A 23481-nucleotide genomic window follows, 5' to 3' on the forward strand; every position below is an offset into this window, starting at 1 on the left:
CAATAGGTTCCACAATTGAATGCGTTAAAACAATGTTCCTGTGCTGAGATACCCTTACAAATGTTATTTGCTGTTACCGACCACGTAAAGCTGCTTCAGTTCATGGTCAGAAACTTCAGTTCTTGTCTATGTGACATGATAACACACATGATAAGTGAGTATACAGATGAAACAGCAGGGGCTCACAGCTGTTATTTTCTGAAATAAACCATTTCCTTGTCTGTTTTATCACAGGAGTGAGTTTCTGCCTCATCACTAGTTCTGTGACATCATCATAAATCAAGTCAGTTACCACTGTTTCTCATACCTCACTGACTTGATTTATGATGACCTTTGAAGGCTGAAGACTTGGCAGAAACACTTGCTCCTGTGATAAAACATGCAGGGAAATGTGTTTCCTCAGATATTGAAATGTGTTACTTCAGAAAGCTGCAGTTTGAGCCCTTGCTGTTTTTGTCTGTGTACTCACTTATCATAATTCAATTTAGCTTTTCCCATGGCCAACAGATATGGCATGTTTCGGCCATAAACTGCAGCAGCTCTGCATGGCTGGAAGCAGGTATTACACAGTACATAACAAGGGCGCATTTTTAAGATTATTTCCGCCCAGGAACTTTTTTTACATCCGGTTGCGGAACTTATTGTTCTAAAATCTATTAACTAAAATGGACTTTGTTTGTGGATCAATCCCTTTAATGATGTTATCTAATCAGAGATCATCCTATTCAATATTGACAATCAGCTGGTTTCCCAGAGTAAAACTTTTTTAAAAAAATTTCCTCCCAATTCAACTGAGTATGCATGTGTCTTCAATGATGAAAGGGGAAAATCATTTTTTTTTAAGGAATAGGTTTCTTAAAAAAAATAAATGGAAGCAGACTCAACTGATACCCTGTGAATCCAGCACAAGACTTTGCGGTGGTCTTCTCTGGCTTTCTTCTGGATGTCACAGGATGCCTGAAGCCTACAGATAGAAGCATCTGATAACATGTTGGTCCAGATTTTAGAATTCTTGTGATATCCAGAGGAAGTCGCCATTTTTGAAGTGGGCACGGCTACCATATTGGTCAGTGCTGGATCCATGGGGACTAGGGTTGAGCGAAACGGATCAGTCATTTTCAGAAGTCGCCGACTTTTGGCAAAGTCGACCCGATCCCTGTGTGGGGTTGGCCATGAGGTCGGCGATCTTCTTATCGGGTATCGGAATTCCGATACCAAGTTCCGATATTTTTGCGATATCGGGAATCGGTATCGGAATCCATATTTAAGTGTAAAATAAAGAATAAAAATAAAAAATATTGATATACTCACCCTCGGACGCGCCCTGGTTCTAATCGGCAGTCTCCCCTCCTAAGAATGAGCGAGTGAAGGACCTGCGGTGACGTCGCGGCTTGTGATTGGTCGCGTGAGCAGTCACATGAGTGGTCACGCGACCAATCACAAGCCGCGACATCATCGAAGGTCCTTCACTTCATTCTTAGGAAGGAAGGCTGCCGGCTAGAACCAGGGTACGTCCGAGGGTGCGTATATCCCTATTTTTTATTTTTATTCTTTATTTTACACATTAATATGGATCCCAGGGCCTGAAGGAGAGTTTCCTCTCCTTCAGACCCTGGGAACCATTAGTATCCCATTAATAATAATAATAATAATAATCTTTATTTATATAGCGCCAACATATTCCGCAGCGCTTTACAGTTTAACAGTTTCAAACACAAAAGTCATAAGTAACAACGTTAACAATACAATAATTAAAGCAAAATAAGACGACCCTGCTCGTGAGAGCTTACAATCTACAATGAGGTGGGGGAGATACAAAGTACAGGTGTGTGTTTACAATGATATATTTACAATCATGGTCCGGCCATCTTCAGGGGTTAGGGAATAGATGGGGATAGTGAATGGGCTACACACACACAAACATAACATAACTTTGATTAGTGAACGTGATAGGCCGCTCTGAACAAATGTGTTTTGAGCGAGCGCCTAAAACTATGCAAATTATGGATGGTCCTAATATCTTGGGGTAGAGCATTCCAGAGGATTGGCGCAGCACGGGAGAAGTCTTGGAGTCGGGAGTGGGAGGTACGGATTAGTGCAGAGGTTAGCCGAAAGTCATTTGCAGAGCGCAGTGGTCTGTTAGGCTGATAGACAGAAATGAGGGAGGAGATGTAAGGGGGTGCCGCACTGTGGAGAGCTTTGTGGGTGAGAACAAGTACTTTGAATTGTATCCTGTAATGAATGGGCAGCCAGTGTAACGACTGGCGAAGAGCGGACGCGTCCGAGTAACGATTAGCCAGATGGACGACCCTGGCTGCTGCATTAAGGATGGACTGGAGAGGGGAAAGTCGAGTGAGGGGGAGGCCAATTAATAGAGCGTTACAGTAGTCCAGGTGGAGCGGATCAGGGCGACCGTGAGGGTTTTAGCTGTCTCCATGGTGAGAAAAGGGCGGATTCTAGAGATGTTCTTTAGGTGTAAGCGGCACGAGCGGGCAAGAGATTGTATATGGGAGGTGAAGGAGAGATCGGAGTCAAACATAACACCCAGACAGCGCGCCTGCTGCCGGGGTGTTATTACGGTGCCACCCACGGAGAGGGAAATGTCAGATTTAGGGAGGTTAGTAGATGGTGGGAGCAGAAGAAGTTCAGTTTTGGAGAGGTTGAGTTTCAGATAGAGAGCGGACATGATGTTGGAGACTGCGGACAGACAGTCAGTGGCGTTCTGTAGTACAGCGGGGGTAAGGTCAGGGGATGACGTATATAGTTGTGTGTCGTCGGCATAAAGATGGTACTGAAAGCCAAATCTGCTGATGGTCTGTCCAATTGGGGCCGTGTAGAGAGAGAACAGAAGGGGGCCAAGGACTGAGCCCTGAGGTACCCCAACAGTGAGAGGAAGAGGAGATGAAGTGGAGCCAGAGAACAGAACACTGAAGGAGCGGTCAGAAAGATAGGAGGAGAACCAGGAGAGAGCAGTGTCCTTAATGCCTAGTGACTGGAGCCTAGAGAGCAGGAGAGGGTGGTCAACAGTGTCAAAAGCTGCAGAAAGGTCGAGAAGAATGAGCAGAGAGTGGTCACCATTACGTTTTGCTGTCAGAAGGTCATTGGTCACTTTGATGAGTGCAGTTTCTGTCGAATGCAGGGGGCGGAAACCGGACTGTGAAGGGTCTAGGAGGGAGTGAGTGGAGAGGTAACGGGTAAGGCGGGAGTATATCAGGCGCTCCAAGAGTTTAGAGATGAAGGGGAGATTGGAGACCGGTCTGTAGTTGTTTGTGCAGGATGGGTCGAGGGTGGGTTTCATTAGTAATGGAGTAATGATAGAGTGTTTGAAGGAGGAGGGGAAAATGCCAGAGGAGAGGGAGAGATTAAAGATTGTAGTTAGGTGACTTGTGACAACTGGAGAGAGAGACTGGAGGAGATGTGAGGGAATGGGGTCGGTAGTGCATGTAGTCGGACGAGAAGAGGAGAGGAGCCTGGAGACTTCTTCTTCTGTGATGGGATCGAATGTGGAGAGTGAGCCAGGGGCAATGAGGGGAGGGATGGGAGTCATTGAACTTAGTTGTTGGGAGCGGATTTCCTGACGGATATTGTCTATTTTCTCTATAAAGTGGGAGGCCAGGTCACCAGCACAAATATCTGTGATAGGGGCTTGTGCTTTTGGCCTGAGGAGGGAGTGAAAGGTGTCAAAAAGTTTCTTGGGGTTGTTGGATAGTGAGGAGATCAGAGTGGTAAAGTAGGTCTGTTTAGCGAAGTGAAGGGCAAAGTTATAGGTCCTTAACATAAATTTAAAGTGTATGAAGTCTTCTGGTGTGCGTGTTTTCCTCCATAAGCGTTCAGCACACCTAGAGGATCGCTGGAGAAATCGGGTTTGCGATGTGAGCCAGGGCTGTTTTATTCTGTGTTTGGAGGTCCTGAGGGTGAGGGGAGCTACTTGGTCAAGGGTGCTTCTAAGAGTGTCATTGAAGTGATGTACCGCCAGATCAGGACAGGAAAAGGAAGATATTGGGGACAATGATGAGCGTAGGGAGTCTGAAAGTGTAAGAGGGTTAATGGCTTGTAGATTTCTGACTGAATGGTGTGTAGGAGGGTGCTGGGGTGAGCGAGGATATGTGAGTGTGAAGGAGAGAATGTTGTGGTCAGAGAGGGGAAGCGGTGAGTTATCCATGTAGGAGATTGAGCAGAGCCGGGCAAAAACCAGGTCCAGGGTGTTACCGTCTTTGTGTGTTTCAGAGGTTGAGAGCTGTGAGAGGCCGAGAGAAGTGGTTAGTGACAGAAGCTGGGATGCAGATGTGGAAGTGGGGCTGTTAATGGGGATGTTGAAGTCTCCCAGGATAAGGGTTGGTAGTTCTGAGGACATGAAGTGCGGCAGCCAGGCAGAGAAATGGTCCAGGAAGCGGGTGGGTGAGCCTGGGGGCCGGTATATGACCACTACTCTGAGGGAGAGGCGGCGAAAGAGCCTGATGGTGTGGACCTCAAAGGAAGGGAATGAGAGTGATGGAACTGAGGGGATGACCTGGAAAGTGCATTGTGGGGACAGGAGTATGCCAACTCCACCACCAGGTCTGTTTGTTGGTCTCGGGGAATGGGAGAATTGTAAGCCACCATGGGTAATGGCAGCAGGAGAGACAGTGTCAGAATCCTGAATCCAGGTTTCCGTGAGGGCCAGCAGATTCAGAGAGTTTTTCAGAAAGTAATTGTGTAGGAAAGAAAGCTTGTTACATACAGACCGTGGATTCCAAATGGCACAATTAAAAGAAGGAGGGGATGAAGGAGTGCAATTAATATTAGTAAGATTATTAAGGTTTCGATGTGAGGTAGGGTAGGGGTTGAGGTTGGTGGATGGTGGACCGGGGTTTCGGGAGATGTCTCCTGATATCAGCAGGAGTAGGAAGATAAAAAGCAAGTTGCACTGCATTGGGTTTCGTGTTTCGGCCGATCCCGACCCCGACTTTTCTATAGGATCGGCCGATTTCACTCGACCCGACTTTTGAGAAAGTCGGGTTTCGTGAAACCCGACCCGATCCTATAAAAACAAAAGTCGCTCAACCCTAATGGGGACAACATAAACCAACCCTTTGGAACCACTGGTGGATTATTGTCTTTGGAAAGAGAGGAATTGGATTGTAAAGGGTAATATTTGTCCTGAAGAAGGAGGCTTGTTGGCTGTGCAAATCTCCTCTGGGAAATTAAGCTTGCCGATTGTCTCATCAGACAGTATGAATGCTATTGCCACTTATTGGAAGAAGCAATTCTAAAAGTCAATATTAACCAATTAACAAGCCATGCCAAATGATTTAGGAAAAAATATCTCCAATAAAAAACATTTAGAAGAACAAAGGTTACTTACGAGACACGCTGAGGCTCAAATTGGACTTTGACATCCATCTAAAGTCTTCAAGTTTCCCAAGTTTCCCAATCAGTCTGAGACGGTAATATCCAGTGTCCTTTTTCTGAAGGTCGGTAATTACTATGGTGCAGTCCTTTGCTGTTTTTCCAATGTGAACTACATTTTTCGACTGTGAGCGGATATTACTTTGATGAATGATTGTTCCAGTAAAATCCTGAGTTTCAGAATTATATTCTGAATTAAAATACCACATGTAATAGTCAATGGTTGCGTAACTAGTAATGGTGCACGGTAGAATGGCACAAGAACCGTTCCAGGCATAAACGCTGTTCGCAAGAATGACATGTTTATCTGGAAAACAAAGAAACACAACTCAAAAAAAGACATTCTAAGAAACACATTCCTGTACAAAGGAGATAGTAATAAAATAGTCATATTCCTATATACAGAGGCAATGCTATAGTAGTTATATTCTTGTACATAGGGGCAGTATTATACTAGTTATATTCTTGTACATAGGGGCAGTATTATAGTAGTTATATTCTTGTACATAGGGGCAGTATTATAGTAGTTATATTCTTGTACATAGGGGCAGTATTATAGTAGTTATATTCTTGTACATAGGGGCAGTATTATAGTAGTTATATTCTTGTACATAGGGAGCAGTATTATAGTAGTTATATTCTTGTACATAGGAGCAGTATTATAGTAGTTATATTCTTGTACATACGGAGCAGTATTATAGTAGTTATATTCTTGTACATAGGAGCAGTATTATAGTAGTTATATTCTTGTACATAGGAGCAGTATTATAGTAGTTATATTCTTGTACATAGGGGCAGTATTATAGTAATTATATTCTTGTACATAGGGGCAGTATTATAGTAATTATATTCTTGTACATAGGAGCAGTATTATAGTAGTTATATTCCTGTACATAGGGGCAGTATTATAGTAGTTATATTCTTGTACATAGGGGCAGTATTATAGTAGTTATATTCTTGTACATAGGAGCAGTGTTATAATAGTTATATTCTTGTACATAGGGGCAGTGTTATAGTAGTTATATTCTTGTACATAGGAGCAGTATTATAGTAGTTATATTCTTGTACATAGGAGCAGTATTATAGTAGTTATATTCTTGTACATAGGGCCAGTATTATAGTAGTTATATTCTTGTACTTAGGGGCAGTATTATAGTGGTTATATTCTTGTACATAGGAGCAGTATTATAGTAGTTATATTCCTGTACATAGGGGCAGTATTATAGTAGTTATATTCTTGTACATAGGGGCAGTATTATAGTAGTTATATTCTTGTACATAGGGGCAGTATTATAGTAGTTATATTCCTGTACATAGGGGCAGTGTTATAGTAGTTATATTCTTGTACATAGGAGCAGTATTATAGTAGTTATATTCTTGTACATAGGAGCAGTATTATAGTAGTTATATTCTTGTACATAGGGGCAGTATTATAGTAGTTATATTCTTGTACATAGGGGTAGTATTATAGTAGTTATATTCTTGTACATAGGAGCAGTATTATAGTAGTTATATTCTTGTACATAGGGGCAGTATTATAGTAGTTATATTCTTGTACATAGGGGCAGTATTATAGTAGTTATATTCTTGTACATAGGGGCAGTATTATAGTAGTTATATTCCTGTACATAGGGGCAGTATTATAGTAGTTATATTCTTGTACATAGGGGCAGTATTATAGTAGTTATATTCTTGTACATAGGGGCAGTATTATAGTAGTTATATTCCTGTACATAGGGGCAGTGTTATAGTAGTTATATTCTTGTACATAGGAGCAGTATTATAGTAGTTATATTCTTGTACATAGGAGCAGTATTATAGTAGTTATATTCTTGTACATAGGGGCAGTATTATAGTAGTTATATTCTTGTACATAGGGGCAGTATTATAGTAGTTATATTCTTGTACATAGGTGCAGTATTATAGTAGTTATATTCTTGTACATAGGGGCAGTATTATAGTAGTTATATTCTTGTACATAGGGGCAGTATTATAGTAGTTATATTCTTGTACATAGGGGCAGTATTATAGTAGTTATATTCTTGTATATGGGGGCAGTATTATAGTAGTTATATTCTTGTACATAGGGGCAGTATTATAGTAGTTATATTCTTGTACATAGGGGCAGTATTATAGTAGTTATATTCTTGTACATAGGGGCAGTATTATAGTAGTTATATTCTTGTACATAGGGGCAGTATTATAGTATTATAGTAGTTATATTCCTGTACATAGGGGCAGTATTATAGTAGTTATATTCTTGTACATAGGAGTAGTATTATAGTAGTTATATCCTTGTACATAGGGGCAGTATTATAGTAGTTATATTCTTGCACATAGAGGCAGTATTATAGTAGTTATATTCTTGTACATAGGGAGCAATATTATAGTAGTTATAGTTTTCGGGTTAGGGGACAGTAATATTATAGTCACTATTCATTCCTGTTCATATGAGATAATGTTGTAATGTTTGGTCAATAAGAGGCAGTAATACTGTATTTTAATCTTTCTTTTAACATACCAATATCGCCATTATTGAAGACACAATTAAAAAGGAATACCAAAACTAGAAAATTCAGTTTTCTCCACATTTGGATGTTGTCCATGATCCTAAAGAGCAAAAGAAAAAAAAATTGGTACATGTAATTAATAGTGATGAGCGAGCACTAAAATGCTCGGGTCGAGCAAATTGGAATACTCGGGTACTCGACTCGAGCAACGAGCCCAATGTAAGTCTATGGGAGAATAAAACACCATAAGAGGAAAAAACCTCCACTATTTTTGACAAAAAACCAGTACACAGGCAGAGATGCTTTCCTGTCCAAGGCCTCCATACAATTACACTAACCAAAGTGCAGCGGACCCAAGTTAAGATGGTGAATTGCACAGGTGAAATAATACCGATAATGCAGCCAGCCTACAATCAGGGTTTGGCCGCCTGGGACACATGTGCAAAATGATCTGTATGTGGCATGTTCACACAGAAGTGCAGAGCATATGGCTCAAGGCCTAGTAATAACGGTATTATCGCACCTGTGCATCTGTCATCCACCATCTTAACTTGGGTCCTCTGCACTTTGGTTAGTGTAATTGTTTGGAGGCCTTGGACAGGTAAGCATCTCTGCCTGTGTACTGCTTTTTTGTCAAGGCTATGGGAGACCCGAGTATTTTTACCGCGATCCCCCCGGGGGTCCTTTTAAGGTCTAAAAACATCTGAAAATGATGGAAGCACTGCTCAAATGACACAGGGACCTCATGAGGATCGCCCCTGGAAGCATTCCTGACTCCTAGTTCACAGCTTTAAACCATTTTTTCCGACATTCACGCCATTTTTCCCGGTGCCACAAAAAACACATTAAAACGAAACCAAAACGGGTTTTGCTGGGAAATATGTCAGGGTAGATCCTTTGCAGGTTAATGACTTGCCTGTAAGGCCAAATATTTCACCCCAGACCGAAATTTTCCTCCCCCACTTAGGCTTAGTTCGGACTCTGCGTTTTTGAAGCGTTTTTCAATTTTAGCATTGCTTTCAACCTCTACAAATGCATTCACTGGGAAATGTCATTGTAACATGTAACCCCCCTAGCTGGCCATGTACTGTGTGGCACATAAGCAGACCCATCTTGTTTCATTTACGAAGGAGGGACACTTTAAGGCACAGAGCCTATTTTTACTGGTACATCATAGTAACATAGTAACATTGTTAGTAAGGCCGAAAAAAGACATTTGTCCATCCAGTTCAGCCTATATTCCATCATAATAAATCCCCAGATCTACGTCCTTCTACAGAACCTAATTGTATGAGGCGGCATTAATCTTCTTAAAGGGCCTTTATGAAACATTGGGTCTCCTAAGCTGTTGCAGCCTATGCTGTGAGTTGATGGGCTGCCAAGAATTACGACGCATCACAATACCCCTGTCATAAGATGTCCAGGGGGGACTCCTGAAAAAGTGTTGCATTGAATTCAAGGCCTGGCCTGCTACCAATTCATATGCCCCCCAATAAGCCTTTGAACCCACATACTGTATGGGCACATGAAAATCCACTTCACAATATGCATTTTGTGCTCCATACTCCTTTGTTTTACACATTGGCGGCAAGGCCAGCCCTGCTTCATAGTCATATGCACCCCATTAGGGCTTGGAACCCACATACTGGATGGGCCCAGGAAAATCCACTTCACAATATGCACTTTCTACTCCCGTAATCCTTTGTTTTACACATTGGCGGCAAGGCCAATGCAGAATTATTTACAGGAGAATTTGGCAATTTTATTTGCCATGTTTTTAACACTAAGGTTCAGATACGGCTTTAAAAAAGGCTAATACTTGCAATGCAACACAATTTTATTGCAAACTACAAAATTCAAGGAATAGTATCATTGAATAGTGTGAATTCGAACATTTCTGTATATGTTAACAAACAAAGGTTAATAAATACATATAAGGATTAAATAAATATAGTGATTACATATATATGAAGATTAACAACTACATACAGTATACTTAGATCATCACCAAGAGGCTTTTAAACATCATCCGTCTAGAATATCAGAGAAGCAACACCAAGACAGAGAACCCCTGGGAGATTACCTACACTGCATGGGCGTCCCCAATTATGCAGGTATCAGCACACTGTACATGTACAGGTACCCCAGTTTTGGCATCTGTCTTAGTCATGTTTCTCTGGTCTTATACAGTGATTTACACTATGTAGTAAGTCTAGTTTCACCCACACCTTCAAGTGGCCACTTTTCAAGGTTGGATGAAACTGAGATATCATGGAGTCATCAGACGAAGGGCAATAAACCCCTAGAAAATAAAAGCCACAAGGATTTAGATCAAACCACCACAAGGATAGTTTCAGTAAACCTTAATGTTTTGCAATGACAAACAGCAAACATGTAGAGGCTTAGATCTGTTTGTGAAGTGAATAAACAAACATTTATCAAGATTGTGTCACTATGAGCATTGTCTGTCACATCTGTAAATGTTTTACAAGAAATTCAGCTACGTGATTGTCTGAATGCTTTCGGTGTACAGTATTTCAATCTTGTTTACAAATCGCCTTTCGTATATTCACCATTTGTACACTTGAGGTAGACAAAGTTATGGCACTCAAGGAGAGAAACAAATATAGTGGACAAAGCTATATTTTTTATGAACTACTGAGCCAAACTAACAGCATTGCTTTATCAAATTTATATGAAGTGTATTGTGTCCAACGTTAGCAACCATGCAACACAAAAAGGAGCTTTTCAAGTGAGCTCTTTAAGGTACACAAATGTTATGAAGTGTTTGCCAACAAGGATGTGGTTTCACCAATGTGGGGTACCTTTTTTAAAAATATACTATTGTCATTAGAGTCCCCTTGCCCAGACTTCACCAGCCTATAACAGTACAAAGCACGTTCACCTTGGTGATCTAGTGGTAGTTAAAGAAGAGACATTGCAGGAGACAGAGTTAAGAATTAGACCCAATGTAGTGGTGTGTGTCTCTGAGACTTGTAATGCAGTGCATGATGTGCCAAACAATTCCCCAATGGGGGTACATTTTTTTTAAAATAGATTAGTGCCATCACAGGCCCCTTGCCCAAAACTTCACCGGCCTATAACAGTACAAAGCACGTTCACCCTGGTGATCTAGTGGCAGTTAAGCAAGAGACATTGCAGGAGAAGAGTTAATAAGTGAGCCCAATGTAGTGGTGTGGGTCACTGAGACTTAAAAGGGAGTGCATGAGCTGCCAAACAATTCCCCAATGGGGGTACCTTTTTCACAAATAGGCTAGTGCAATCGCAGGCCCCTTGACAAAATTTCACCGGCCTATAACAGTACTGAGCACGTTCACCCTGATCATCTAGTGGCAGTTAAAGGACACATTGCAGGAGACAAAATGAAGAAGTCCGGAGTATATCGTAGCACTACTGTGAAGGTGCACAAGTAGGTTCCCAGGCCCAAAGTGTAATGATATAAAACTTGGCACTCAACTTGGTTTTGAAATCCAGTGATATTTTAATGCAGTCTTGTCACAATAACATGAAACGTTTCAGTCCTATGAGGACCTTCATCAATCCGACTGCTGAAGTGAATATGTACAGTGGAGGATAATTTATGGTGATCTGTTTCCCGAATATAAAGCCATATTCGTCCTCCTCCTCATTGACTACCAATCCACGATGAGAAGACATGAGGCTTGGCTGAGTGTAATCCCCCTGTATGGTTCCTTGTTCCATGTCCTCATGCTCTGCCTGCAATGCATCCTCTTTAATTGTGAGCAGAGAGGTTTTCAGAATGCTGAGAAGCGGGATGGTGACGCTAATTATGGCATCATCGCCGCTCACCATCTTGGTGTAGTCCTCAACGTTTTGGAGGATAGTACATATGTCGGACATCCATGTCCACTCCTGAGGTCTTATGTGTGGAGTCTGAACTGAATATCGACAGCCTTGTTGATGTTGGTAGTCAACAACTGCCCTCTTCTGCTCACAAAGCCTTTCCAACATAAGCAGCGTAGAGTTCCAGCGCGTGGGGACATCACACACCAGCCCGTGAGCTGGAAGCTGCAAACACTGCTGAAGCACGGCAAGGGCGGCTGAAGCTGTAGCTGACTTTCTAAAATGGGCAGACAGACGGTGTACTTTCCCTAGCAGTTCTAGCAGCTCCGGATAGCTTTTCAGAAAACATTGAACCACGAGGTTAAGCACATGGGCCAAGCAAGGTACGTGTGTGAGCTCACCTTGCCTCAGAGCCGATACGAGGTTATGGCCATTGTCACACATGACCATGCCTGGCTGTAGGTTCAGCGGTGTCATCCAAACTTCTGACTGCTCTTTCAGCACTGTCCACAACTCTTTTGCATTGTGCGGTTTGTCACCAATGTAGATTAGCTTCAGCACAGCCTGTTGCCACTTGGCTGAGGCAGTGCTGCAGTGCTTCCAGTTCTGACTGATGTGTTGATTACAGAGATGGAGGATGAAGAGGAGGAGGAGGTGCAGGAGCTATAGACTGTGGGGGCAACCCTGATTGACGTAGGGCCAGCAATCCTCGGCATGGGGAGGATGTGTTCCATCCCAAGGTCCGACTGGGTCCTGGCCTCCGTCTCTACAAGCCTAAAAGGCAGCATTTTTAGCACAAGCAGAAGAGAAATATCAGAATTGAGGACTGTGGCCTGTGGCGTGTTGGCTGGGTATTTACGCTTGTGTTCCAAAGACTGTTATAGACAACTGAAGGCTGTGCTGGGACAAGGACGTGGACTGGCTTGCTGATGGTGCTGCTTGACTGTGGGCCACAACAGGTACAGGGCTAGAGGCATCTTCTTAAGCACAGTGTACTGGGGATTGGCTTCTACGCAAAACAGTGGAAGAAGCAGTGGTGTGACCAGCAGGCAGTGGTCCTGGAGCCTGGGGTTCGACCCACAAAGTCGGGTGCTTTGCTGCCATGTGCCTGATCATGCTGGTGGTGGTCAGGCTGGTTGTTTTGTTACCCCTGCTGATGCGGGCATGGCAAGTGCTGCAAATGGCCTGTTTGGGGTTATCGGCAGAGTCTTTAAAAAATAACCAGCACACTCCAGGGTGTTGTGATGCAAAAAAGTGGGGATTTATTACATACAGTAAATCACAAACGTTTCGGTCGATACTGGACCTTCATCAGTGTGCTACAAAAAAGGAATTATATACAGAACAAAAAACAATAAATGTGTTGTACATATGAAAGACAAAAACAAAACAGAAACAAAAGTATATACATCACGGAGACACAGGTCATAAAATGAGGAGAGAGAACAATGACCCTGGAGGACATTCAACTTGCGTGGATACAGGTGTATATATATATATATATACATACATAATTCTTTAAATCATAGGCTGCAAGTTCTAACATGGAAAAGCCGTTGGTACGCTGAGGACATAGGTCCAAGAGGGAGTGTGAGAGGACTACTTTGTGGAACACGAGCGGTGAAGTGATATGCCGAGGGGAGAGTTGGTGTACAGTGAACACATACCTAGGTATAATTGTATACTTGTATGGCCCCAAAAACAATAGACTACTCGGATTTACATCTAGAGATGAGAAAACGGGGTTACGGTCACAGACACTAATGGTGCCGAGTGTGTGTGGAGCTAAATAAGGCTACCTACCAATCAGACATGCTGGAAAAAAAGCAACAAGCCGGGAAGAAACAGAACCAGGCTGGTCTGTGGAGTAATGGTGAAATAATAATGGAAATGTAAGACAAGATGCTATTATGTGTACATGGAGAGTAATAAGGAGGGGTACATACCAACTGACGGTGAGTCAGAATAATGGGTGGCGCTGAGGCTCAAAAGAGCTGTCTGTAGGAGGAGGGTAAAAATCTATTGTTAATGTACTACTACAGAGACCATGTAAATTGTACCGCCATAAGTTGCAGAGTGACGCTGAGAGACTTACCAGTACGCCAGGACACTAGGGATAAATGCGGTATCCACCGCTAATAGAGTGTGTGCAGGGATTGCCGGCATGGCCCTTTATATAGTGGGGCAGAGCACATAGTGTGCTGTGTGAGCTGGCAAGACACAGGAAGGGGTGGGGCGGTGATGACATGGGAGTCAGCTGACTAATGGGGGCGGTGATCTGAGCGCTCCACTGACAAAAAAAAAAAAAAAAAAAAAAAAAAAAAAATATTAGAGGTGTATTCCAGCTGCTGGGAGACGCCTCCTGAAGAAGCAGTGTGAAACGCGCGTCGGGGCAGAGGGACGCCGCGGCTTATCCCCATTGGACTGACTATCAGGTATATTTTAGATATTTACATCTTAATGCCTTTGTAGGGTCATCTTTGTCTTGTTTGGTCATATAACTAGGAGACATAGCGTTCAAGCCTCTCCTATATGTATATATGATAAACTAAAAACCATACAGATATCTTACCGTTTACATGTTTATAAGGCTATGTATGATGTTTCAGTATTATTAGAAGTCGACCAGTTCATATGTTAGAGATAAGCCTATGGCAGATCCATCCCTCGTTCTTTGGTTCCAGCACCTTCCTTACTAGTAGAAACTTGTTGTTTTTAACATCATATAATAAATATTGTTTTTATTTTGTACCATGGTCGGGGTCATTTCATTTACTGATCACGCCGGTGTGTAAAAGTATACAATTATACCTAGGTATGTGTTCACTGTACACCAACTCTCCCCTCGGCATATCACTTCACCGCTCGTGTTCCACAAAGTAGTCCTCTCACACTCCCTCTTGGACCTATGTCCTCAGCGTACCAACGGCTTTTCCATGTTAGAACTTGCAGCCTATGATTTAAAGAATTATGTATGTATATATATATATATATACACCTGTATCCACGCAAGTTGAATGTCCTCCAGGGTCATTGTTCTCTCTCCTCATTTTATGACCTGTGTCTCCGTGATGTATATACTTTTGTTTCTGTTTTGTTTTTGTCTTTCATATGTACAACACATTTATTGTTTTTTGTTCTGTATATAATTCCTTTTTTGTAGCACACTGATGAAGGTCCAGTATCGACCGAAACGTTTGTGATTTACTGTATGTAATAAATCCCCACTTTTTTGCATCACAACACCCTGGAGTGTGCTAGTCACTTTATATTGTATACGTTCAGGTTTGGGCACCTATGACTGTGCACCTCCCCTATTTAGGCTGTGCTTAGCATCTTCTATATCACATTTAAAAAATAACCAGACTTGGGAAGATTTAACAGTTGGAATGGCTACTTCCCTCATGTTGGTGTTACGGGAAAAGGATGCACGCCTTCTGTCTATGGCCACCACACTGCTTCTTCCTGCCTGTTGGGATGATATGCCTCCTTCCCCATGTGCTGCTGCCCTCACTCTGCATGTCCTCCTGCCAGGTTGGGTCAGTCACATAGTCATCCACCACCTCGTCTTCCACATCCGCACCCTGCTCCTCCTCTTGACTTTCTGGCAATTGTGTCTCATCATTGTCCACCTCTTCTGACACTTTCCCACCATCGACTTCGCGTGACCGGGGCTGGTCAAAGCTTTGGGCATCTCTGCATGCGATCTCAGCTGTCAACACTTCAAGTTGACCGGCCGAGAGTTCAGGATCTTGAAATGGAAAACTGAACAGCTCTTCAGAGTGTGGGATCAGTTGTCTCAGGGCACTCGGCATGGTGGGAGGAAGGAGCATCATGGTGAGGAGTATCCAGGCCCCACTCATGCCTACTCAGACTTGACTGTGTGGAAGACATGGTGGTGGTGGTGGTGGCTAAGTGACTGGAAGCATTATCCGCTATCCAACCAACAACCATTTCACACTGCTCTGGCTTCAATAGTGGTGTGCTGCGGTCCCCTAGAAACTGGGACAGGAAGGTCGAGCAAGAAGATGTGGGTCTTTGTTGTGGCCCACTTTCACCTTGGCCACGGCTTCGTCCTCAGCATGCACCATCATCATCACATTCCACTACCACATTCCTTGCCCCCTGCCTTGCCCATTTTAAATGGAGTGCAGCACTATTTCAAATGCTCAACCAAAATATATTTATTAGTAGCGAAATAATATCTGATCAGTATGCCTGCAAATCTATGATTTACCAAACCCAAACACCAGGCAGTCCTCAGCCTGACATAACAGACTGTATTCAATTTTTGGGGGCTTTTTTGTGAATTTAATTTATGCAACCTAGTGCTGTATATAAGTAGAGTAACAGACAGCAAAAAAAGGGGTACACCAGCCTTCAATGACCAAACTTGGAGCACACAGATATATGAGGGCTGTCATGGAAATACCACACTGGCAAATATGTGCCCTTTTTATATTTTGTTATGCTAATAGTGCTGTATATAATTTCAGTAACAGACAGCAAAAAAAGTGGTCCTCCGGCCTACAATGACCAAACTTGGAGCACGCAGATATATGAGGGCTGTCATGGAAATACCACACTGGCAAATATGTGGCCTTTTTGTAATTTTGGAAGCTAAATAGTGCTGTATAGAATTAGAGTCTCAGACTGCAAAAAAAAGAGGTCCACCGGCCTACAATGCCCAATGTTGGAGCACGCAGATATATGAGGCCTTTTTCGGTGAATTTAAAACACACACAAAAAAAAGTGCCACAAGGCTAGCTCCCACAACTATGCTACGTATGCCTGACAAACTATTATTTTTCAGCAGTCCTCAGTCTGACAGATCAGACTGTATATTTTTGTTTTTTTGGGGGGTGAATTTTTTGAAAAAAAAATCCAACTAGGTATATAGCAAAGAAGCTGCGGCAGCAGAGAGTTATGGAGCTTTGGGAAGGATGCAGTGGGAGCAATGGATGCACATACAGTGCCTGCGGGCCTTGCACTGATGTGGATATGTTGTGCCCTGCCTGCCTAGCGCTGCAATATCGGGACCCAAGAATTAGCCCTAAAAAGGACTGATGGTTTCTCAGGAGTTGTGGATTTAAGAGTTGCAGACCTACACTAACTCTAAAACCACGATTCTGACCCTATCCCGGCAGCAGCTCTCCCTACTGTCGCTGAATCAGGATCAGAATGCGGCGAGCAGGGCGGCGCCAGGTCCCTTATACTCGGGATGATGCTGTGCGGCCAAGCCAATCACTGCATGACCACAGCAAAGATGGCTGCGGAGTTTCATGGTCTGGCAGACAATCCCTGCACCATGATTGAGTCTCTAAAGTCCACCAAAAACGCTGGGTGGAGACACCAGTTACCGCCGAATGATCCCGGAAATGCTCGCTGCTTGCCGAGTACACCGAGCATAGTGATACTCTGGCCACTAACGAATAGTGGCGAGCATGTTCGCTGAGTCATCACTAGTAATTAATTTAAAAATTCTTGTAGAGTTTTTCTTTTAACCAATAACATTTAACATGGTGGATGAAAAGTGCTGTCAAATTACAAATTTGGTTCTAATCCTGTAAGAAGACATGCCTAATAATAATTTAAACTGTTTAAAAACACATCAATAACTTTGCCAAAACAATAATGAAATAACTTTACGACTGACTTATCTTTAAATGGAAAATATTAGTAATTGTAGAATGTGTCATCCGGTGTAGGCAAAATATGCTCCTTCATGCAAGTAAACCCCCAACCTAAAGTCAATGAAGCGTCTATTCTGTGTTTGGAGGGAACTGTTGATATTTTCATCAGATTTGCAGATTGAACTATCACTTGCGTATCGATGACCTCCTGACAACTGATTAATTGGTCAGTAGCTCCAAAGGTTATCAGAATATTTTGGGTTTATTTCACAATGAACTTGTTGATTTTTCTTAGTGATTTTAATTTGAAAGTCAGTGATAACAGTAGTGTTCGTGGCTCAATTAAAGGTGGACATGTTTACGGAAGTGGTGGGGTTGTTTCACCATTTCATTGACCTTGTTTCCTTTCTTGAATAAGTTTGAACCTAGGTAATGGCACAAAGCTTAGCCAAATCTGCAGTATAACGCTGAAAGCATCAGAGCCACTGACTAGAGGACCAAAGCATCTTAGAAAGGTTCAAGGTTCAGAGATAATCAAAGTACTGCAGGAGCCTTGGATGATCTAAAACTATCAGCTGACCAAAGTATTAGAGGATCTTATGATGGTTTAATAGTTGAAACTGACTAAAATATCAGAAGATCGTTTTACGATCTAAGGCTTTGAGCTTCTCAAAAAACTCAAGAATTCTCCAATAGTCAAAGTCTCTGAGATGACCAAAGTACCAGTGGATTCTGTGATGGTCAAAGGCTTTAAGCTAACCAAAGCACAAGAGGATTATTTGAGAGTCCAAGGCTTTGATCTGACCAAAATACCAGAAGATACTCAGATGATCTATGTCAATGAGAAGACCAAAGTACCAACGATTACTCCATTGGACGAAGGCTCTAGGTTATTCATTAAACTTGAGAATCAATCAATAGTCCATGGTTCTGAGCTGACCAAAGTACCTAGGATTTGCTTTATTGGTCCAAGGCTCGAGGTTGCCCAAAGAACTTGTGAAAAGTCCAATGGTCCACGGTTCTAGGCTCACCAAAGTGCCAAGGATTTCTTTATTTGTCCAAGGCTCGAGGTTGCCCATAGAACTTGTGAAACATCCAATGGTCCATGGTTCTAGGCAGACCAAAATACCATAAACTCCATAGATGGCCAAAGTCTCTGAGCTGACCAAGTAACCAGAGAATCCGCAAATATATCAAGGCTCTGAACTGTCCAAAGTACTAGAATATCATCAGATAGTTGAAGGGAAATCTATACAGATATTGGTGACATAAAAACAAGGAATGTATCATATTTGTATACTAACTTGCTATCCAGAATTCTGAAAAATATAATCAACATCTCTTAAGAAATATGGAGTAACGCGGCCATATTTATTTTCTTTTCAACTTTTTAACATCTTTTTATTTTTAAAACCCAAGGAGAAAGCAACACAGGAATTTTTACAGGAAACTTTGCAGAAAATTTCTACATGCTCTGTAACTTACATTGTCACTTTAGAGTGTTTCGTGTATACCACACCCAACATGTGGCCTAAAAGGGCTGAAAGAACAGTATTGATCATTGTACACTTCCTTTCAATAATGCAAATAATTCATTTCTCTTTGTAAATGTGGACTAGACTTGACCTCAAAAACCTTAACCTTAATCATTAACCTTAATTAATACTTTAACTACAAGTGTGAAAATATCTTTACACAATATTAATCTGCCTTAGACTTTGACACATAATTTTTGTTCAAAGCTAGTGATTTTCGTGTTCTTTATGTAGACTTTACAAACCCTTATGCACAGACCTAAATTGAAGTTCCACCACCCCAATGCAAAATCCTTTACAGGGCTCCTACTTGCCATCGGTCATATATAATACCATTGTCTTTTTTATGTGGCAGAGGAGCTTTGGGTCTCTTCAGGGGCCATGTACCACTACTATTATTGCACACCCTATTGCATATAATACATGTTCCAATACTTCCATGACCATATTGATCTTCCAAAGGATTCCTCATCTTACCAACACATTGTACACCATGTTGAACTTCAGCTTTGATCTGACCAAAGTAGCTTAATATCCTTCAATAGTTTAATTATCTAAGCTGACTAAAATATCAGTTTGCTTGATAGTTCAAGGCTATGAGCTTCCCAAAGAACTCCATTAGTGAAAATATTTGAGATGATCAAAGTACCAGAGGAGCCAATGGTGGTTTAATTCTTTGAGCTGACCAAAATACCATAGGATTATTTGATAGTCTAAGAATTCGATCAGACCAAAATACCAGAAGATGCTCACATGATTTATGGCTGTAAGAATACCAAAGTACCAAGGATTACTCCATTGGACGAAGACATGAGAATCCTCCAAGGTTCTCCATGATTTTGAGCTGACCAAAGTACCAGAGGATCCATAGATGGTAAAAGTGGTTCTGAGCTAACCAAAGTACCAAGGATTACTCCATTATTCCAAGGCTATAGGTTGCCAATAGAACTGGAGTATCCTCTAATAGTCCATTGCTCTGAACTGACCAAGGTATTAGAAATTAAAAAAGTATATGTTTTATTTTGCAAAGACCCACAGTATAGGAAAGATCAATCTGCTGCAATCTGATTGAACTCTATGTGCACAAAGCCTGAAAAACACATGGTGCATCATAATGAACCTCTTTTTCTAATGCAAGTAGGAACCTTCCTGATTCTATTTTTTGAAAATACCTTCTAGGGAGTTTTACTGTGCTTCTACAACATAGATGCTGCTAAACTAATCTAACCTGTATCCCTATGGTTATAATGAAGCAAATACTAATAGTTCGAGATGAGTGAATCTTTGGAAATTTGAATTCGCCTACATTCTACCGGAGAGATAGAGGACCCTACTGACCTTAAGAGATTACACTCTACAGGAGAGAGATGATCCCACTGACCATAAGAGCTTATGCAGCGCCCCAGAGATCTGGTCGTTGCAGTATGACACTCTGCCACTAAGGGGAGTGATGGTACGTCTGATGGCACTGAAGGAATTCTACTGACCAGGTATCACCAGCACACATTACACTTCACACTCCGGCCACTAGGGGGAGCAAAGGGCTTTATTTATTGGGCAACTCCTCACACTGGTAAAACTAGGGGTTGGATAGGAAGTTAGTCAGAAGCTGACTGGGTTGGATTCAGGCAACATCCCGTGGCAGGGGCTGTTGCAGGGAGAAGACACAGGGGGTCCCTGTCAGGCGTGGGAACCTGGCAGGTACCTAGCGACCAGAATAGAACGTTACAGAACCGCGCCTGCACACCCCGCGGCGGTATCCTAAGAAAGAGACACGAAGCGAAGGATATTGTGGAACAGTGAGAAACGAGATCAAGCACAAAGGAGAACCAGTAGGAGTCATGCCGTGAGACTGAGGCAACATCCTACTAAGGCGCGTAGCCGGTGGCCGGAACACCAAGGGAGTATCTGACTCTACGCTTTACTTCAAACTCCGCAGGACAGTTAAATATAGGTTGGCTGTCTCACCTAAACACCTACGAAGACATAGGGGGCAACTGTGGGAGAGGGGCGTCTCTAGGGTCCCGGAAGAACTCCAGGCCTTCCCGTCATACGGGTGCGTCCTAGCCATAACATACTTGGGGGACGTTGAACTAGAAAGATCTGGAACGAATTAGAAAGAACGAACGAACGAGAACAGCAGTTGTGAGGACTATTCCGAATGCTCAGCAGGGTAGCACTACAACACACAGGCGCTATTGGTAGGCAACGATTTCCACCTGCAAAGGGAATTCTGGATGTGCCCATCGGACCGGCTGGTCTCAGATAGCCCTGTTAACTGTGCTCTGGATTGAGGATCCTGAAGTCTTCAGTAAAGAGACTGCAACCTTGTGTCCTCGTTATTGACTGCACCTCACACCATCACCATCCATCTTACTGGGAAGCCCTGGGGACATACTTCACCTGTGGGAAAGTATACCATCCAGCTGCCATTCCATCACCCCAGCAGACCCCACAGCAGCGTCGGTCACCCTGACCGAACACCACAGGTGGCGTCACGAATCCCTGATGGACAGTACCACCTTTATTGGACGCCCCTTGGTAGGGTCGCGAACCGGGTCTAGCCACCGTGACAGCCTCAGAACCGAACCAGAAAGGCCCAGTACCGAGAACTCGTGGCCCTGTGTCTGGGGGCGCTCCACTTACACTCTACAGGAGAGAGAGGAGCCGACTGACCATAAGAGCTTACACTGTACAGGAGAGAGAGAGGATCCCACTGACCATAAGAGCTTACACTCTACAGGAGAGAGAGAGGACCCCACTGACCATAAGAGCTTACACTCCAGAGGGGAGAGAGAGGACCCCACTGACCATAAGAGCTTACACTCTATAGGAGAGAGGACCCCTCTGACCATAAGAGCTTACACTCTACAGGGGAGAGAGAGGACCCCACTGACCATAAGAGCTTACACTCTACAGGAGAAAGGACCCCACTGACAATAAGAGCTTACACTCTACAGGAGAGAGAGGACCTCACTGATCATAAGAGCTTACACTCTACAGGAGAGAGAGGAGCCGACTGACCATAAGAGCTTACACTGTACAGGAGAGAGAGAGGATCCCACTGACCATAAGAGCTTACACTCTACAGGAGAGAGAGGACCCTGTTGACCATAAGAGCTTACACTCTACAGGAGAGAGGACCCCACTGACCATAAGAGCTTACACTCTACAGGAGAGAGAGGACCCCACTGATCATAAGAGCTCACACTCTACAGGAGAGAGAGAGGATCCCACTGACCATAAGAGCTTACACTCTACAGGAGAGAGAGGACCTCACTGACCATAAGAGCTTACACTCTACAGGAGAGAGAGGACCCCACTGACCATAAGAGCTTACACTCTACAGGAGAGAGAGGACCCCACTGACCATAAGAGCTCACACTCTACAAAATACAGAGACTTTGTCAATTACTCTGGAAGTGGAAAACAACTCTACCTTACAAGCTGTGCTCCGCTGGGAACAACTGATCTGTGATGGCCCCGGTAATGACCACCACTGTATAAGATACGATAAGTGGCTAGATGTCACAGGTGCAGGGCAATAAGCGACCACTCAAAATAAAATTGGCCCACTAACTGATGCCTCAGCAGGGTGGGTAATGATGCTGGGCAAGTTTTTTTGCCAACCGTAAATCGAATCTTAACATATTTGAATTTGTGTGAGACCGTAATTTCACGAAATTTGACTCCAACTCGATCCTCCACAGATGAATATTCTCATGGTGAACATCATTATTCCCAAATATAGTTATAGATATACATCTCGTGACTGTTTGATATTGTACCCCAATATATTCAACTTCTGCTGCTTCATCACTTTAATAGGACCCCCCAAAAAATGTTGTACATTAATGCTTTATCATATCAGTTTACAAGTTGTTTATGAGCCATAGAGTCACAGCCAAACCGTTATTATATATCATATACTATGCAAAAAAATCAGAAATATTTTACCTTCTTCTCCAAGATATCAGGTTTGTCCCCCTTGGTGTATTATCTGATGTTGATGACAGACTTCTGATCTCGTAATTAACAGCAGCAAGAAGTTAGAAAATCTGTCAACCGAATAGAACAATGCAGCCAGTCGTCTTCGCTCCTTACCTCCCTCCCTTTGTTTCCTGCCTTAAGTCTAATTTTTCGCATCAATACTGTCACTAGTACAAGATATACTAAAACTGAAAACGTTGCTGCTCACATCTATGGGTGAAGTGAACCTTGACATTAACATAAATCATCTTCTCACAAGTGAGGAACCCTAAGTCTTGGGCTTCCTTACTCACCCACCACAAGGTCCATGTTGCTTTGTGGCTTTCAGAGCTGAATGTGACAAACTGTTTACAGTTAACTAAAAATAAGTAAAAAAAATACATTAAACCAAAGGTGACGGCATAAAAGACAAAGAGCAATAAGTTGACTACAATCTGGGTGCTTCTCATTTGATGTGGTTGTGCAAACTAAGACACAACACTAGAAAAGACGTATTGAGTGGCTTCAGTGTTCGAGCAATGGTCAACATTAGTACAAGAGTTGGCATAATTTCCAAAAGGCAACCACACAACAAAGAAGATTGGTGGTGAACACGAGAAA

General features: G+C 42.7%; 1 protein-coding gene across 2 annotated transcripts in view; it reads right to left on the reverse strand.

Annotated features, from left to right (window-relative positions):
• Nucleotides 1-23017, reverse strand: part of CD22 (CD22 molecule) — a 43905-nt gene extending 20888 nt beyond the window's left edge. For both annotated transcript variants that reach the window (XM_069741175.1, XM_069741174.1), the window contains exons 1-3: nucleotides 22849-23017; nucleotides 7910-7998; nucleotides 5345-5695 (exon numbers count right to left, since the gene is read on the reverse strand). In XM_069741175.1, the coding sequence (XP_069597276.1) occupies nucleotides 5345-5695; nucleotides 7910-7994 (436 nt within the window). In that variant the 5' untranslated portion in view covers nucleotides 7995-7998; nucleotides 22849-23017. The remainder of the gene's footprint in view (nucleotides 1-5344; nucleotides 5696-7909; nucleotides 7999-22848) is intronic.
• Between the last annotated feature and the right edge of the window lie 464 nt (nucleotides 23018-23481).

The sequence above is a fragment of the Ranitomeya imitator genome, chromosome 10 (assembly GCF_032444005.1).
Source record: "Ranitomeya imitator isolate aRanImi1 chromosome 10, aRanImi1.pri, whole genome shotgun sequence".
Classification (NCBI taxonomy): Eukaryota; Metazoa; Chordata; class Amphibia; order Anura; family Dendrobatidae; genus Ranitomeya; species Ranitomeya imitator.